Source organism: Pecten maximus, chromosome 3 (genome assembly GCF_902652985.1).
Source record: "Pecten maximus chromosome 3, xPecMax1.1, whole genome shotgun sequence".
Classification (NCBI taxonomy): Eukaryota; Metazoa; Mollusca; class Bivalvia; order Pectinida; family Pectinidae; genus Pecten; species Pecten maximus.
Genome location: NC_047017.1, coordinates 26,590,375 through 26,610,092, shown reverse-complemented (window position 1 = coordinate 26,610,092; position 19,718 = coordinate 26,590,375). Strand labels below are relative to the sequence as shown.

Below are 19,718 nucleotides of genomic sequence, written 5' to 3'. Positions count from 1 at the left end.
AATAATCAAATAAAAACAAAATCAATCGAAAACAAAAACAATACACACCATTTGACTACATGTATTTATTTTATATTAAATTTTATATTGATGAGTGTATGAGGTTGAGGTAAAAAAGACAAAGTTAAAACAAGAAATGATTAATTCCCTTCCCTTTCCTAACTAGGCATTCAAATTTATCTCCAGGGTGTTATAGCTTGGTGGAATGATTTATTTTGTTTTTATCAACATTTGCAGCGATAGACGGAATTTCGTCAAATTTGTCAGCTGCGGGAGACTTATACATGTTGTAAGCAATTAAAGTGAATATAACACCCATAATCTTCAGTGTTGCCATCCAAGCCATGAGACGCAGGCTCAGATCAGACTTCCGATATGTCCAACAGGATCCGGTTTGTCCACAAGTTTCCTGCCACACGGAGCATGTGCTGTCTATTAATGCTCCTAGTAATATTGGTCCAGGCGTCGTTCCTGATAAAAAATGTGATACCATTTACCATGTTTTTGTCAATTCGTCAAACAGTACAAATTTGAATATCGTTGGTAATCCACTGTTCTGACGCTCGCGGACAGAACCGTGTGACGATTGGTACAGAAAACGTTTTAAATCTTACCATAGCAACCAATCAAATACCACTATATCAATCAAATGTTTTAACAAGTCCGCCGTTATTAGAAATAGTAGAACCGAAATCCTGAAGAAAGCGGTCTCCTGATTGGTTAAGATTCCTGAAGAAGCGCCGAAAAGTGTACCAATCGTCCTGCAGTTAGCGTCAAGACCATTAAATTTTGGTTAACAAGGTTGATATTTAAATGAAAATAACATATCTTTGACTCCGAGAACTATTATTTTTACATACAATATATGATTGAACAGAAATGTTCTTTACCTAAAAGTCTAGTGACTAGCAACTGCACTCCGAGGGCGAGGGATCTCTGTTGTGACGCAACACATCTGTTGATTAACAAAATGTCAGAATTAAAAAATCAAATAAGTCTAAAATGAGAATAATTATTATGGGCGATGAAATAGATTGGTTAATTACAGGACTTAATACATGTTTTCTTTCTTGGATCCATCGCTCTGTGAACAGACAGAGTTCTTGTGAAGTGAATTCACCTTGCCACAGCTGGGGGCTGACTACCTCACTCAACAACATATGGGATCAAAGCTCTCTGCGTAATATCTAGAGTAATTGCGGTAAAGTGTCTTCTTACCAAAGGACACACCATCAGCAGTGCACGACAGTTATAATCTGGGCAACAACAACTGGGGAATATGTGGATTCAACTCTCACTTCGGGTCATTACCCGAGGTTACATTGTCAGATATTCTAATGTCTTGCCTATTGCGGCCAGTAGGTAGTAGACGTTGCAAATACAAGTGAAACGTTTACGTCATCGTGTTTTAAATTATATTACTATAATGCAGCAATCTTAGCTGAATATACAAGAATACCGACATAGTAACGAAATTTTGACTCGATAAACCGACGACAAAGTATGAACAAAAATGATGACCCTTAAAAGGTACAAGAATAAGACCAGATGTTTCGGGAAGAGTAAGCTTCGTCTACTACAATCCTCAATAAGCGAGATTTTATGCAATTTATGAAAAAAATTAAGCATTACATAAACCTTGTGTCGTACCTTGTGACTTGATTATTTCCTTAACATTATTTTCAACAGTAATTAATCTATAAGTAATTCGCCATATATCATATTTCACTCCTAATAAAAAACATTACCTTTAAATCAAATGAACGAGTAAGGATATATGGATGACTCACCTAAAGGTAGATGTCGTTAAGGAAGGTACGGTCATGAAAGTGAACAACATGATACACAATAAGAGTAAACAGAATACGTAGAACCAAGGACACTGATCCACACACAAGCCTCCTATAGCGTCTCTCTGTAAATCATCTTGAGCATTTGTCCCTCCCGATATACAGCTACAGTTGCCGTACTCCTGAAAACATATATAATACCAACAGACAGCGCCAAAGGAAATTTTACTATAATAAAGATTTCAAATACATAACGATTCAAATATTAGCAGCGCATGCATACCTTGGCGTCACCGTTGACGTTGACGGTCGTACAACCGGCATGACAGGGCGTAAAGTAGACGGTATGGTTACCATCACAGACAGGTTCGTATCCCGAGGTGGTACAGTGACAGTCCTGGTTACACTCAGCTGACAGTCCAGTTTGGACGCTAAATAATACAGATGTTAATTCCATGGAAGCAAGGGAAAATGGTGACCTCTTTGTCATGCATACATTACAGCGGTTATTGGGATATTCAAGTTGCCCTTTTTAGCATCTTACATGATATGTTATGAAGTTGAATGTTCCTACCTTAGAGTGTGAAAACGAAATCTTAACACGCAGGGTGCGATTATGTACTGTCCAGTCCGAGGCTCCACCGAGAGATAGATATTCAAGATATTTCACCCCAACACAGTTTGTGATTTCTTTATCAAACCTTAAGGTATGGAAAATATACCGATTTCCATCAAGTTCCGACTTTGCGCCGGCGGTCCTCGTCTTTTATAATCAAATATATATCATGAGTGACCTTTGAATATCACCTGCAAACGCAGTTTCACATTTTAAAGTTTGCATGTGTACGAATAGAAATAATCAAGTTGGCAAGCGTCTCGGTAGCAATAAAACGTTATTCCAAATATGTAACAATGTTTGGCAAATGTGTTTTTGACACTTTCTTTCTTTTCCAGTTCAGAAGATCAGCGCATGAAAAATGTTTCTATCTCGGAGTTGATATTTTCAGAGCTTTAAAGGTAAAAAAAATCAGCAAATAATATAAAAGTAAAAATTATCAGACGTCATATTTAACATCCAGAAGTCGAAATTCCCTCCATATATGACTCCTTTTTTCTATTACTTTTATCTCACCTCTCATATTTGTAGTTTCCGGTTATTCCAGCTAATGGTCGACTAGGACAGTTTGCAATGAATGTCGGCGCGAACAACATGCATACAAACATACAGGTTCCACAGAAGCGGACAATTCCCCTGAATTCCCAACGGAACCTTTTCACAAGATATCCACCAAGGAACATTCCCCCACCAGATCCGGGAATGGTTATTAAGCCTGCCAGTTAGACAATAACCCCATGATAGCATTGCATTAAGCTATTGCAGTAAATGATAAAAATACATGCTGAAATCAAATTAAACAAGCATGATGTGACATATTTCAGTAGAAAAACAAGCTTGGGTTTATTGCTAATATAACTTTTTTCGTGAGAATCTCACCCACCCATTATAAGCCCGGCACTAGTGAGATCAACATGATACATTTCTTGTAGTAGTTTGGATCCAAATGTCGCTAGTCCACCTACAAAGAGAGCTTCTGTAGTGGAAGCCAGGCATACAAACAGAAACGCCGGATTCTTAATCTGGAAAATAATAATGATATATTAAAAAGTATTGATAATAATGCTTATATACACATATTGTTTTCTTCTATTTTATCAAAATAATCATCATTTTCAAATAAAAATATATGTACACTTGAATGAGGCTTACCAATAACACGAATGACCTTGGGAAGTCTCTCCAGGATTTTCCAAAATTTGGTCTGGTGGTCACCTCGTCGTCGCCCACGTTGTGAGCCTCCAATTTGCGTAGTTTCTGTAGCTGAGTATAGCCTACAAATGATTAAATTATGAAAACGAAGCCTTTAGTAAATAACATAGAAACTAAACTCTTCACTTCAAGAACTTCTGTTTTTGACTAAAATCTTATTACCAGTGGTACCAGATCATGCATTTCATGTACCTCCAAAATGATGATCAAATATCTACAATTTACCAAACTGATTAAATCACGGCGTTAGTGCTAACCTGGAAGCTGTTTTGGATATCCAAGTATTGGGAGGCCGATCAGCAGGAAGGAGAGGAAAGATACAAGAATCCCGATCCACCAGGCTCCCACCCACTGCGGATCAGCCGGAGTAAGGGGGACGCTGTGGATAAATTGTATCATATATATTAGCAACCTTGCTCGTTAACCATACTTAAAATTCCCTGTTTCTATGTAGTAGAAATTAATCTTATCTGGTTATCTGGTGAACAACCTATTTTTCAATGACCGGATTTTCTTCTGTAAATGTATAACTACAGACAATCTCATTGCGAAACAAGTTATATCAAACAAGTTATATCAAACAGGTTATATCTTGTTTGAGGTATCAAACAAGTTATATCACATGGTCAGGCAGGTGAATACACATAATGGTTGAGCAGGACTTTCGTTAATTATCCAGTCGAAACTTTTGCTTGAACATGGAACACATGGTGTTGTTTCAAAAATGCGTCATCTAAGAAACTAAAACGGGACTGTTTCGCTTTTCTTCCCCCACCCCTTCCAAAAAACAACAACAAACAAAAAAAACAAAAATAAATAAATAACAAAATAAAAAATTGAAGTCTTTTTCATATTTTTACCTTTACACGTCCGATCGTGCCTATTAAAAAGCGGAACATGAAAGTGTCCGACTAAGCTTATCCAATTTGGTGGATGATTTGCTAAAAAATGAGATAGTAGTAGGGCAATGGTGACGATCAGACTAATAGAAAAATGTAAAATATAACCTTGTCACAAGATTATTTCTCACTGTTATCGATATACATGTATGTATCTTACGAGGAAGGGTCCACTTTATTTGCATCTACGAAGTACGACAGCGTCTGGCCCCCGACTATGTATCCAATGGCGACGCCAACGGCTGCTGAACACATCGTGCATCCTGTTAGGAGACAATGCAAGTTGATTGATATCATCAGTAGTACCTGTGTAAATAATGATGTCCAATTATTATCATATGTGGATACAATAAGTTCATGTCCAATGATCAGCATTTTAATTATAATAGTATCAGTTGGGGAGAATTTTCAATATTAATATTTGTACAGAAGCATATCGATACTGATTTAGAAGTATATTTATACTCTTCTATAAACATATATTGATTGTTCATGCAGAACCGTATTAGCATCTAGGTAGAAGCATATATTCTTCTATAAACATATATTGATTGTTCATGCAGAACCGTATTAGCATCTAGGTAGAAGCATATAAGTATTTATGTGGAAGCATAATATTAATTAGTATTTGTATAGGGGCAAATTAGTATTTAGGTGGAAGCATATCGGTATTTACGTAGAAGCAGATTAGCATGCAATATATATATAGAATCATAATTTATTAGCATTTAATAAGAAATAGCAAGCAGCTCATTAGTATTTATGTAGAAGTATATACTTGTTTGTGCAGCAGGATATATACGTTTGTATTGTATGGTATTACGTATATGTTGTATAATACATAGATAACTATTCTTTCAAAGCCAATGATTGCCGAATTTTATACCTAAGAAGAACGACGTCATTTTGGGTTTACAGTTGTCGTCAATATAGGTTAAACCAATAGTAAACATAGGGACAGCTCCGATTCCTAGAAACGCTTGTCCAATCAAAAAGCATGCGTAGTACCCATCATATACGGAATTGTCCGGTATTTCACCTTGGCATACATTGGTAATATCGTCACTGCTGTCTTTCAAACACAAATTTTGCGTCCCATTCAATCCGTCTGCAAAGCACCAAACAATTTACTATTAACTGACAGTTACCAAAAGTGGAGATTTTCACTTGCAATAAAGTTGTTTCAATTTCATTAATTACACCTATTTCATTTTTTAAAGAGGCTTACCCGCAGACGGACCGGTAAACGGCACATCTCCGATCACTAAATAAACTTCAGTACACGTTTCTATGTGACAAAATTAGAGGCTTTCCGACATTATTTCTTGAAAACAATTACAGAATATGTATTTAAAAGACGTTTTAAAACTCAACCTGAGAGGGAAATGTATGGAATATAACGGCAAATCTTCTTTGTAAATCGCCGCTGCCTTTGAAGTTGTCACTGTGCGGCACTGTGCACGTGCTTGTTTCTTTGATGTGTCAATCGAATTAGACTTATTGCGGGTTGTGATTAAATAAATAATATTTAAAAATGAGGTTTTAATATCACTTTTCAGCGTTTTATAAAGAAAATAAAATGAAAAACTCAACAATTCCAACAATCTGTCATGTGTAAAAAAATATTTTTCTATTAGCCAATGTTTCTGATCTCTCTGCGGGCAAGCCTCTTTAAATATATGTATACGTCTTCTTAAAGTTATTTTCTTTCGTAATACAACCAGGCGCGGATCAGGATTTTCGAAAGGGGGGGGACAGTAATTTAGTAATAAAGCGAGCGCCGTAGGCGCGAGACGAATTCTTTTTTTCTTTTTTTAGCGATGGGTCTGGGGGCCCCAGCGAGTCCAGGGCAGCGCCCTGGTAGGGGGTTTCAGGGGGGCAAAGCCCACATGCGGAAAATGAATATAGCAAATTTGCAATCATTCGGGATCGTTTTCTAGAGAGTAAGTTGCACGAATTCATCGATGCATTCAAAGTTATATCTGACGTGACTTTCATGTGCGAGAATAATATCGAAAGTTTGTAACTTGCTCGACTCGTGTAGAGAAAGTTATTGACTTTTCGTTAATACGCCATATTTATAAAGTCAACATGGACTAAAACAAAAATAAAAGAGTTTTAAAACATTTGTTTTCGCTAACGGATCAGAAATCGGAAATCGCAGTCAGTGTGTAACGCGTTCGTGACCGTTGATATATACATGTACTAAGCTTCAACTTTCGGTCATATTTTTTTTCGATTTGATTAAAACATGTTTCATTTGCATTAATATATACAAAAGGATTGGGCAAAGGCTTTCAAACTGATATGAAGCCATTTCCCAATTATATATATGTTTTTATATCTATCCACAAATGACAATCACAACATGGGATCATCGCGAGCATACATTAGAGAAAATTAATTTCATTACTTTCTGTGAAATTAAGATATGAACAGCATCCATTTTCAATTTGTTTTCTTGTTTAGGCAGCCGCAGATATCCTCAAGAAATATGACAAAACCATCTTTCCCAGGCGCGGATCCAGGATTTTCGATTTTATGACCCCCAGCACCCCCTCGTCCTTGGAATTGAAACATTAGTATTATTCTCTTCTAAATGTCCAACCTTTATTTACACATTTAGTAAAAGTCATATTTAATATTTTATAAATTGATCAATTGGGACATGATGAATACGAATACATAAGTTTATAAAGCAGATAAATTCTTTCTATAATGGCGGGGTAACCAATGCACTCTCTTCTTTAAAGAAGTCATAGTTTATACTCATTGAACAATATCAAGCTGAAGCAAAAGTGCATTGTGGCTGAAATCAGCCATCTCGCGTTGTCGCCTTCGCCATTGCGATTGCGCGACAGTGCGACAAAGTCAACAGCAGACGTGCTTAGAGTACCTCGCCAATGAGGCAAAAGTAAAATGATGTATTTGCAGGGTTGACAATGCAAGATGGCCGAAATCAGACACCAAAAAGTCCACCTTACCTGATGAGGTATACGTGTATTTGTCGCCAACGAAATGTGGTAGAGAGAATATAAGACTCCCTATTGACATGAGAAACACTCCTGCTGCCATGATACGCGGTTTGTTCCTCTGGCCCCCATAGTAGCTGATGAAAATGAGTACAACTAATGCACCAAAATCATTAGCACTGGCGATAATGGAGGATCGGGAGCTGGACATCTCGTACCGTTTCTCCAGGGACGGAATGATGACGTTGATAACACCGTTTACAACGAATCCCTCGAAGAAGTTAAACACACACTGCCAAAACACGTGCCATCGGATGCTATTGAACGCTTGTAAGAACCTGTTGAATGATAAGCAGTACATTCGATTAGAGTATGCACGAGCCGAGTTATATATATTGCAATGTTACATTTAACGCAAAACCAAAGCACGTGACAGTTCTATTGAAAAAACTTACGTTGGCCTGAAAGTTCTACAGCCATACCGCTCGTCCTCATCAAGGGTCTTCCCAGGCGCCGTCGTCTGTCCCTTAAAATCATTGACCATGTCTGTAGCAGCAACACTGATACCCGATATCCACGGATATAACTATAACATGGAAAAAAGTACACTGAAATGGTGAAATAGCTTACAGATTACCTAGGTTCAAACAACACTGAATATAGGCACTGACTACTGTCTCAGCTGTCCCCGATACCAAATCGTTTGGTAACCTGTACCTTTGACTCCAGGCAATAGCGTCGTCTACCTGTGAACGCCCTAAATGTTTATTCAAAACCGTACACAATAGGGGCCTCCTCGAAAGTAGGTATTGATGTTGTAATGGTCAACAGTCCCTTCCCAACCTGTTGTAGATGCGGTACTTCGATAGGTGACATAAACTGAGTGACAAAGGATAGTTTGACATTGGACAATAGAATGTATTTGTATTTAATCAATTGTATACTCCCGAAATCTTTGTAAAAGCTTTAAATGACCTATGTCCTCTAAATACTTACTGACTTACAAACAGGGAAATGACCTCGGGCACTATACGTGGACAAACAATTCTCCATCACGCAGCAAGAAATAAATATGTTTATGCTAAAAGATGTTTATCTTAACTGGACATGTGTACCGGTGTACTTTTATCATGGGCCGTATGTACTCAAAGATTTGACTGACTATTGCAAAATCACTTTGATCTCATTCATCGTTTTTTCTTTAAGAAAAAAATATTTCATTTTATCTTTTTATGTATCTTTGACAAATATAAAAAAAATACTACAAGTACCCTGTAAATTTACAACTAACATTACTACTTGGAAACCACAATACAAATGGCTGTTTTTAGTAGCTGCTAGTTAGTAAGTGTTCGTTTTAAGGTAGGGTGTCTCCTTTAAATTGGACATAGCTGGATATCAAAATCATATTTTTTATTGCAATATCGACATCATTTGCACGCATTCTAGTCTCTAGAGGGGGGGGGGGGGGGGGGGGGGGGGGGGGGCATGGCACCAGTTGAAACCGAAGGCACGCGATTGAACAGTAAAACCTAAAGGTAATGGTAAGGACGACCTGAAGCAATATTTCGCTCTGTCGCGTTATATGCACATAGTTTCACAATAGGTGGGTTGAAAAAGGCAAGGCTGGTACAAAAGTCCAGAGGTACTTGCACTAGTTATTTTCCATAACGATGAATGTTCAAGTATGTTTCATGTAGCTTCGATATAGACTTAAGCCTACTGTACACTTTACTTTTAGTAGTGGCATTAGGTATATTGTATTGTAAAGAAGATGAGTACATTGTGTATTATAATAGTACACAAAGGGGCGATAACTTTCCCCAGATTTCCACCAGTCTATAGGACAAATAAGTTATTCTTAGTGAGATAAAGAATTACAATGAATCTCTGTATAATCTATTAAGCTTGGTGCTATCTACTTGTGAATATTAAAAACATAACTTTCTATAAGTATGAATTTACATGCTATAGTGTAGAAGTTGCCAGTTATTATCAATTAATATTCTACTACATTAATATTTTCCAGATTTTCACACTTCATTATATGGAAAAGTAAGAAACAAACAATTATGTCCATACATATGATCTGCTCACATTGTCATGTTATAATTGTAACATTGCTGTACACTTGTTTGACCTCTTGTTACACACACTCAAGTGTGTCAGAGAGTAATAAAAAATCTTGAATCTTGAATCTTGGTACATGTGCATGGTGTTTTGGTCATAAAACATTTCACTGACATTTTGATTTGTTTTATAGTTACAGGGATGTCACACAAAAAGTTGAATTGTCCACACCAATATTCAAGCGTAGGATTGGTATTAAACATAATCTGAAGCTATATGTACAATTATTATATACGGTAAAAACAAAGCATTTTCATAATCTTTAGCAATTAAGCAATTCATAAAGTAAACTATTTAATGTAAACATTTCTGATAATTTGAAAAAGTTCGGGGCGAACAGGGTATGGATGACTGAACTTACCCGAAAGTTTGGATAACGTGTTCGAGGATGTTTCCCTTCGCTTTGGTGCTGTTTAGTTTTCCCACTTACACAGTTGTGTTTGTCCATGTAATCTGTAACATGACTTAATCGTATATGGCGGGTGTCCGAGGTAAGAAGAGAGTAGTTTTAGGTTCCTTAACCTATTACGGCCCCCGTTTGATTGATTGGAATATCATTATTGGTCGGGAAAAATAGAATGTCTGTTAGATCATAACTACACTGCTATCATTATACTTCGATGTCCTATATATACAGAGACGTATATAGATATGTATCTATATATGTCTCTGTATATATGCATGTGATCGATGGTCCGTCCATTGACATAGTTAATAACGACACTAGAAAGATGACAGGCCTAACAATGAACCACATGGCCCAGGGGCGGTCTGAAAAACAATGTTCTGTGTAGACGATGGTAAAAGTATATTTATTTTTATTAAGAGAAAGAAATATTATACATGACAGACATAAATGTGTTTTGTATTATATATTGTTTATATTCAACTTTTATCTGGCAAAGTCCATTCTATATTGGGTCTTAAAGCCAGTGATGACTATGTGATAAATGTATTTGATATTTTAAAGCTCAATATATTGCCATATTAACCCTACACTTTGCACACCTAGCTAGTTCAGTTATCTATTGATATCTGTCACGCTGTAAAGAGTACAGTAATTTATGTCATTTAAAATACGTTCAAGATACTTAATGTGTACAAGCCACTTCATTTAACGTAACACATATATGTCAAACAGAGAAACATTAGTGCTGTAAAGCACCAGAAAAAAAACAATATGCTTTATCACAAAAAGTTAGCATATAAACATACAACAACAAATCGGCATATAATTAGATATGTCACTTGCCTTAAATTTAAAATAGTCTATCAAACTGATGTAATGATATCTAGTGAACACTTAACACACATGTGTTATATATATCGTGGATGGGGCGTCAAAAGCAGTTTTAGAAACACTAAATTGAATAAGAAATAGCACCGATCTGTATCGTTTATTTTTTGCATTTATCGATATCCGTTTGAAGTTTAATATCGACAAAAAACAACAACATTGAGTGACTTTTTCTCGGAATTGTTTAAATTGTTCAGCGTTAATTAACAATACGGATTTTAATCTCGGTCGGTTTGGATTCTTTTTCGCTACCTTATCTCCGTTGTTTCGGCGCTTTGAAGGAATTGCCTTTAATTCAAACACCCATTTGATTCAGACGGATTAAAAATGTCCGACCAAGGAAAACAAGGCGGTGATTATACTTTATAGTTTCAATATATTTTCTTAGTATTTGATATCATCGCTATATTTTCAATATACAATAGTTGTATGTTTTACTTAGACTGATGAGTGAATCTTACTTTGGTAAATCAGCATGACGTTCCATTATTTCTATGGAAACTGCATGTGAACTCGAGTCTTGCTAAAAGTCGTAACACTAAAAGTTTATGATGTTTTATGATGTATCAGTCTTTAAAAAAGTAATTTTCATTGGTTAATAGGCGCACAACATATTTTTAAAAGACGTTAAATCATCTTAAACCTTCGGATTAATCATACCCCAGCTAAATCATAATAATTCCACTGTAGTAGTATATACTATCAGACTATCTGACTAAATTATATACTGGCGCTTTGTACTGTATTGTAGAGCCTCTGCAAAACATAGCATAGGTTTAATATCACCGGCTGGTCTACCATAGAAGTCTGAAACTCATGAACTCATCACGACAGCATTCAAATGATAGTTTATGTTAACAGTGTTTTTCTAACTATATAACTTTGTGAGCAAAACGACCTCATTTCTAGTGTATTCTAGCCTTATTATTCCCAAGAGGAAATTGAATATTCCCAATTACATCAATAATACCAAAAATCTGAAAAACAAAGAAAAACATAACAGTAAATAATACACTCAATAGATCTAAAAAAAAAAGGACTGTCAAGGGTTTTATTTGGAGTGTGCCATCATTTAAAGCTAAAATTAACACTGCATTATAAAAATGCAGAAAGTGTGCCACTCAAAAAACAATTAAAATCATGTATATTTTTTTAACATAATTTATGTGCAAATTTTCTCAGTTTGTCAATTTGATTCTCCCAAAGTAACCAAGAAAAACACTGTTTAATATATATATCTTGATGAATACTTACCTGTAAAGTAATATTTTTTTCTGTACAGTAATTATATTTTCAGACATTTACATCAGAATTTTCAACATCATATTTTTTACTATTATTTCCAGTGAAGCGTTCCAGAAAGGGAGAACCTAAAGTACCGGTGAATGAGAATTCTCCAGTTATCAAGGCGTTTAGAGTGTACCAGTCAGAGCTTGACGCAAGACATGACAAACATGAACGTCTTGTCAAGGTCAGCAGGGACATAACTATAGACAGCAAAAGGACAATCTTCTTACTACAGAGAGTTGCAGGGTAATCAGTTTAGACTTTAGATCCTAGTTATCTTGATTTATCTCTAAGTGAAAATTTTCTAAGGTTTCAATACTTGCGCTTGTGTTAATTTAAAGTAAACAGAACAGACACTGGGTAATTTTTAATTGCAAAATAAAAATTAATGTGAACTTTAAAGTCTTTAATACATGCAATTTATATATACGGTAAACCTCCGATTAATTCGAACAGGCGGATAGTTCGAACACACATTTTTTTCTAGAAAAACAATAATTTTTTAGCTAGTAATAGTTCGACCTCTGGCTGTTTATAACTGACACCATTTCGGATAGTTCAAACTTGTCAAATGAAGAACGTAAAGTAAGATTTTTTCCCCCGTAAACTCCATTGAAAGCTCACGACGACTCAGCCCCGATGACCGGACCAATGTCAACATTTAAATTTGATCAGCAAGCACGTTTAGCGCTAGGTTATTAGATTGTATGCGTGATCATTAGAATGCGTCTGTGATTTAATATATGCCACATATTTTAGTGTTAATTCAGGTTTTTTTTTACATTCCAAAATACACCACGCACGAGACAGCTGATTGCAAATTTTGGCCCCGACAATGTATAAATAACATGCGATATTTGTATTCGTGCTGTATAGCAAACTAAGAAATCGTCCGTGTATTTTCACATATAACTAGTGTTAACTTAGCATTATGATTATCTAATTGTGACTGGACATATCTTAAGTATTGCCAATCAAAGTATTACCTAAAAACCTGCGACCTCACGCTAGGTAAGCAGGCCACGCGAGGTGTCGCTTGCGGTAAAGTTGAAAGGATCGGCTGCCCGATCGTGCTGAGTGACGTGAAGAGCATTCATATCAAGTCAAAACAATCCACAGGTGTCCCAATTAGTGATGGATAATTTTGCAGGTATCAACTATGTTTGGTAGATGATACGACTGGGCATATTTAAAAGCAGACATGTTAATGTTCTGACCTAATTTTACCAACATATATCGCCTATTTTTACAGTAGTGCTTTCATAAACGCAACAGGTTATGTAGACTGCTTTAGATGTATTAAAGAGACCATTTATCACAATAATATAGCGATAGTTTTTGATTCAGATAAAAAATATAACCGTGCAAAGATTATACTGTACAAATGTTTAAAGAGGCTTGCCCGCAGAGAGATCAGAAAAATTGGCTAATAGAAAAAGATTTTTTACACATGACAGATTGTTGGAATTGTTGAGTTTTTCATTTAATTTTCCTTATAAAACGCTGAAAAGTGATATTAAAACCTCATTTTTAAATATTATTTATTAAATCGCAACCCGCAATAAGTCTAATTTGATTGACACATCAAAGAAACAAGTACGTGCACAGTGCCGCACAGTGATAACTTCAAAGGCAGCGGCGATTTACAAAGAAGATTTGTCGTTATATTCCATACATTTCCCTCTCAGGTTGGGTTTTAAAACGTCTTTTAAATACATATTCTGTAAGTGTTTTCAAGAAATAAAGTCGGAAAGCCTCTAATTTTGTCACATAGAAACGTGTACTGAAGTTTATTTAGTGATCGGAGATGTGCCGTTTACCGGTCCGTCTGCGGATAAGCCTCTTTAACTTTTGTGTCACAACGAAACGTGTACGGTACTGTTTTGGGGTCTACTGTATCTACGCATTAACCGAGCGGCTTCGCGCAATAACCATCATAATTATCGTGAAATGAGGAACGTTTAACGATCAATTAACATTGAATTAAATAAAATACTATCATTTACTAACTTATAAATGTGCCATTGTTCAGACCGCCGTTGTTACGTATCAGATTTACGATGGATGTGTTTGTGTCTAATGATTTCACTCTGCCGAGATTTTCGCCGATATAGACTCGAATAGTTCGAACTCACACTTATTTTCTGAAGCATAATTTCGAATAATTCGAACTGGTTCGTCAATATTTATTTAATTTTGTTCGAACTAACTGGAGGTTTACCGTATATATCTACCTTATTCTTGAGAAATGAAAACAGTTATCAGTACATATGGTGAAGTTCTCTTATGATTTCATCAGTATTCTCCTTTTCAAGATTATAGAGTACAATGACATTGAACACAAGTATATATATATTCATTTACTTTTTATTGTTAGGAACACCTGTTTATTATGATTTCAGGTCAGACTCGGAATGTGCAGTGCTGGAGGAAGCTTCAGAGAAACTCAAGCAGATACAAAACACAAAATTCTCCTTAATAGCTAAGGAATTACAGGATGAAGACCCATACCGATTTATTCGGGCATATTCACCGGGTATGAGACCAAACTAGCAAATAGTTTGTGCTGTTAGACTATAATTTATATGTGCAGTAAAAAGAATTGTTTAAGTCTGATCTCCTGCACTTCTTGTCACTCTAACTTTTTACTTTGGGCATGGGTTCATCTTCCTTGAGTCATATATACGTTCACAGTTACTTGCATTGAACTTCTGATATTGCCAACTGAAATTAGTGATATTACTGAATTAATTCACATTCATACCACCAAATACTATTGATTGCGGTCAGTTTGTCAAACAGTGAGAAGTCTAGAAGTATTTCTCACACAAATTCATCATCTTCTTGGGATGTAATCTTACTTCAGATTCAGTGGTGAGCTTTAATGAGCCAAATTGTCTTGTTTTTCATTTACAGAATATTTAACAAATGTTTTATCAATGATACCATTGGTGATTTGAAATGTTATAAATAATAGTTTGTTTATGAATATGAATTTGAAATTTGATTTTACTGATTTTGATAAACAGCTTAAATATGTTACGTTTACACATTGACAGGTCTTCAGGAATATATTGAAGCAGTCTCGTTCTTCAACTACATCAAGTGCAAGGAGCTGGTATCACTAGACACAATCCAGCAGGATCTGATTTTTCCTGAAAATATTGATATTGGACAAACATATGATCCAAAGAACCAAGCAGAAATGGTCGAGTCGCAGGCATCAAGCACGGCTGTTAACCAATCTGAACAAAAAGGCACAATTGAAGTTCATGTTCCTCCTATTGAATACATGCTGGGCGTGGCTGACCTCACTGGGGAACTGATGCGATTGGCAATTAATAGTGTGGGGGCAGGAAACCTTGACATTCCGTTTGAAGTTTGTACATTCTTGAGAAAAATGCAGTTAGGATTTCAATCGTTCAGTTATGTATCCAGGGAAGTGAAAAAGAAACTACACACACTGAATCAGAGTCTGCAGAAGGTAGAGACAGCCTGTTATACCCTACAGGTTCGTGGCTCGGAGATTCCTAAACACATGCTAGTAGATGTCCTCAGCTCCCCCATGAGGGAGATCCATATGTACACTGATGATCAGTCCATGGATGAGTAGGCTCAACAAAGCTTTTCTATTACGTGTAACCAGTCTTAAATTGTGTATTAAAATTTTCACTTAATACCCCAAAATGGTATTTACTTTATTTTTAACTTGGGCCACAGCCTGTAATCATGAATAAGGTTTGACCCATCTTTATTTCCAGCATTGACCCGTTAGACAGATGACATTTTCAAGGTTTTAAAATGAGAAGTTATGTTGGCCAGCATTTCTCGAGTTTTATTTAATGCAGTGTAAAGATGTGACAATTATAGGAAACCAGTTCATGGTAATTCATGTATAATAGGTCAGTCAAGTGTTGTTACTCTAGACCTTGCCTATCAATTTTTAGTGCCTATCACTATTCTTTACAAACTCAGATTACCATGACTGAAATGGTTCAATTTAAAGATACTTGAATGATTGTTAGACTTTAAATTGTGAGATATCATATTACGTAGTATTTTCAGAGGCCTTGATAATGATTACCAGGAGTTAAAACTTTTTTCAGCATAATCTACTGATTTGTAATGCGAGTTAAGTAAAATCAATTTGTACAAATGTAGCCCTCTATACTCCAGCAAAGTAAAGGTGTCATATGCTATGCTTTATACATTTTAAACCTTCCTATAAAATAAAACTGCCAAAAGCATTAATTTCACATGCATTTTATACTTGGCAAGCGATATAAAATATGTTACTTCAATTCAAAATGAGCATCAAAACAAGCTTCTGATTTTAAAACTTAAATTGGTTTCTATTTTGTATTGTGTTGATTTTAATTTTTGTTGCAAACTTCTGCATGAAATTTTAGGCTACAAAATTAAGTAGGTAAAATTTGTCATCGTTCTCAAGCATGCTTTTACTCCACTATTCATTTAGTTTTCTCATTAAAGAATTTCATTTTAATTTGAAAGGGTGTCCATGTAATAATTCTACATGTAAATCTTTTTAAATCAGTACGTTTTGGTGGAGTGTGCTTTAGAATTTAAAGAGTTATTTCCCTTTGTCCAAAAGGTCCCAACATCACCCACAATTCTTTGTGACACAAATATTTTAATTAAAATACTTATTTGTATTAGGTTAAAAGTATACTCCTTAATATTATTGTACTTAAATTCTGCTTAAGCTAGAATACAAATAGAATTCTGCCTTCAATGCTCTTTTGTGATAAATTGTTGGTCCATCGTCCAGGGCTGTTATCGCAGCTAGAATATGTTATATCTTGCAGAGAAAAAATAAACAAAGTGAGTGAGGACTCACAGATATATCACCAAATACACCCCATAATTAGTAAATGGTTTAATCATTTATGTAATACTTGACCCTAAAACCTTGATCAGTGGCTGCCAAAATCGAATCAGGGTGTAGACCTTGACGTTATGACACAAGTACTATCATTGGGATTTATATAAACTAAATCTGTTGAGCACAAGACATATCTTTAACAAAAACTGATTTCAGAAGTGTTCAAATGAACTTTGATTTTTTACCTCGACTCATGTTTACCAAAATGTAGTTTGTTGATGTTGATGTTATGACACTATGGCATGAATAGGACCTCACTCTGTTGAGCGGTATAATGAGATATTTTGTACTCAACCTTTTCTATCCAGAGAAGGATGCAGACAAAATGATTATATACATTGCAGCCCGTCAGGGTTATAAAACACCTGATACAGTTGGCAGGCAATGGTGATTACTGCTGGGAAAACATGGTCAAATCTTTTTAAAATACCAAGCAAACAAATAAGAAAGGCGCTTACATATTTTTCATTGCTGTAATATTTTCATCAACTTGTACAACAATTTGTTCATTGAGATAAATACACATTAAAGACAAAAATAACAGATGGATTTAAAGAGGACCAACATGCAAAAGTGCTCATGATTTCATTCAATAAACCAGTGCAAATGTGATGCAGTCCTTTCTTTTAAAATACATTATTGCTATTACTCACCCAAAAGGTATCGATTTTGAAATAAATAGTTTTCAATAGATATTCATGCTATTTCAATCAACTGCATGTCTTAAATAAGATATAAATAGTTCTTGCATTACCACTCAACCCTTACCCAAGTATATAGTGTATAAAATACTTTCAGAACTTGTTGGAGATACCCCGGTACATGTAACGGTATTTTGTTGTAGAAACAAAAAACAAATCATTTAAAGTTGCATCCATATGCATTTGCTTTTGATTATTTCATTATTTGATAACATTTGTGACATATACAACCAATCTATTTGTCTTCCGAGATAGAAACCTCATTATTACAGAAAAAGACTGCAGCAAGTTGATATTGTATATAATATTAAACAAAAAAAAAGTCTTTGTGTAAATTTGTTTTGTGTTTGTATATATCATGAAATCTACTTGTGTACATAATAGAGTTTCTCCTCTACAGAAAATTTGTAAACTATTCATAGAATTTTTTTTTATTATTGTATCACAAAAATCAGTTGATTTCGCTGATCATGGGAGTGGATTAGATAAAAAGTATGTTTATATATATGTACGTGTATATCATGATACCAATTTTTTTGGTGAAACAAATTTCTCCCATAATTTAAAACTGGATTGGAAATAAATTTCTGAAGCGAAATGTCAAATAGTTCACGACATTGTGTAGTGTATGTGGCATTTTTTTTTAGCTTTTACAGAAAATTTCAAAAAAAAATACTTACCATACTGAACATTCTGTGAACATTTTACAACATTACAGTGCTTTGATGAGGGTGACACTTATAATTAACATAGATATATGTATATCTTATTATTAACAAATATGGCAATTCACAAATATTTCACTGTATATTGCACAAATAAAAACCTTAATCAGACCATAGTAAGCACCACTATATTGCAACAACAAAATTTTAAGTATCTATCGTTAATAAAGGGGTAAATAAATAATATCTCTACAGAATAACAATCAATATAACATATGAATTCATTCATGCACTTAAATTCTGTTTCTCTCCAAACATGTCTACACAAAAACTAAGATACACTTTCATGCATTTTAAATATAGGTAGTCTACTGGTAATGTAAACCTACATGTTCTAGTGCCTAAGAGTATCTTTTAATAAAGATAAAACTCAACTGTACGGGAAATGGATGTCATGATGCATTACCTTGATGTATCCTTATTTTAGAAGTCAAATATAAAATCTCCTAATTGAATGTTTAAAAATATGATCAGATCACAAATGTATACATATATTTCAATTACATATACATGTAGATGTACCATGAAATCATCATATATCCAACTATATCTAAAATGGCAAGGAGAAGTAATGGTAGAAAAGATAATCACAAAAAAAGGTAAAAGAATCATTTTTAAATACAGCACTTGATATGATGTAAAGAATTTGAACTTAAGCTTTGCAATTGATCTCATACAGTCTACAGTGCTACCACTGACATCAGTGTTGAAATCATTGGTAATATAAGCTGCCAATTTAAACCCAACAAGTTTGTATTTAGATTTCTACAGCAAACTACCAGCATACAAAATGTAACCAGCTCACACAATACTTGACACCAATGTATGATTTAGAAATTACAAGTAAAATGGTTACAGCAGAATAAAGATAATTTCAGATAATACTATCGCTGACAAAAAAGAAATCCCTAAGAAATGCAGTCAAAAATGATTGAAAATGCCCATCTATTACTACAAGTTGACATCGAAATCCACAATATATAACCTGTACTAATCTTTTCACTGGGCGAAAATAAAAATATTTCATTGTAATTAGGTCCTAAAATAAAAATATTGATGCAAATTTGCAACTTTTTTTTTTAAACTATTGGTAATAAAATCACATCAAAGGGAAACTTAACTCCCAATGATGGCCAGCTTGCATTTTGTAACAATATGTTCCTTGGGTCTCATGATCAGATCTTCA

General features: G+C 34.8%; 2 protein-coding genes across 4 annotated transcripts; one reads left to right on the top strand and one right to left on the bottom strand.

The window, feature by feature from the left end:
- Positions 1 to 47: 47 nt before the first annotated feature.
- Positions 48 to 10,217, bottom strand: LOC117323739 (solute carrier organic anion transporter family member 4A1-like). 2 transcript variants are annotated; one of them, XM_033879164.1, is made up of 13 exons: positions 9,981 to 10,217; positions 7,945 to 8,075; positions 7,502 to 7,827; positions 5,404 to 5,625; positions 4,678 to 4,780; positions 3,876 to 3,997; positions 3,559 to 3,680; positions 3,290 to 3,428; positions 2,923 to 3,121; positions 2,074 to 2,221; positions 1,791 to 1,972; positions 891 to 955; positions 48 to 471 (listed from the first exon to the last, which is right to left on the bottom strand). In XM_033879164.1, the coding sequence occupies exons 1-13, from the start codon at positions 10,065 to 10,067 to the stop codon at positions 191 to 193; spliced, it is 2,127 nt and encodes a 708-aa protein (XP_033735055.1). In that variant the 5' UTR covers positions 10,068 to 10,217; the 3' UTR covers positions 48 to 190. The 2 variants fall into 2 exon arrangements, with proteins under 2 accessions (XP_033735055.1, XP_033735056.1); XM_033879165.1 differs by lacking the exon at positions 9,981 to 10,217 and adding an exon at positions 8,207 to 8,296.
- A 70-nt stretch (positions 10,218 to 10,287) lies between these two features.
- On the top strand, positions 10,288 to 18,121 carry LOC117323738 (translin-associated protein X-like). Of its 2 annotated transcripts, none has more exons than XM_033879163.1 (4): positions 10,288 to 10,419; positions 12,263 to 12,449; positions 14,606 to 14,739; positions 15,263 to 18,121. In XM_033879163.1, the coding sequence occupies exons 1-4, from the start codon at positions 10,401 to 10,403 to the stop codon at positions 15,814 to 15,816; spliced, it is 894 nt and encodes a 297-aa protein (XP_033735054.1). In that variant the 5' UTR covers positions 10,288 to 10,400; the 3' UTR covers positions 15,817 to 18,121. The 2 variants fall into 2 exon arrangements, with proteins under 2 accessions (XP_033735054.1, XP_033735053.1); XM_033879162.1 differs by lacking the exon at positions 10,288 to 10,419 and adding an exon at positions 11,198 to 11,268.
- Positions 18,122 to 19,718: the final 1,597 nt, after the last annotated feature.

Coding starts and splice junctions, on each gene's coding strand:
- LOC117323738 (XM_033879162.1), top strand. CDS start 11,244: ATGTCCGACCAAGGAAAACAAGGCG. Junction 12,450..14,605: donor TTACTACAGAGAGTTGCAGG/GTAATCAGTTTA, acceptor TTATGATTTCAG/GTCAGACTCGGAATGTGCAG. Junction 14,740..15,262: donor TATTCGGGCATATTCACCGG/GTATGAGACCAA, acceptor ACACATTGACAG/GTCTTCAGGAATATATTGAA.
- LOC117323739 (XM_033879164.1), bottom strand. CDS start 10,067: ATGGACAAACACAACTGTGTAAGTGGGAAAACTAAACAGCACCAAAGC. Junction 4,781..5,403: donor AATGACGTCGTTCTTCTTAG/GTATAAAATTCG, acceptor GTCTCCTAACAG/GATGCACGATGTGTTCAGCA. Junction 472..890: donor GCTAGTCACTAGACTTTTAG/GTAAAGAACATT, acceptor ATTTTTTATCAG/GAACGACGCCTGGACCAATA.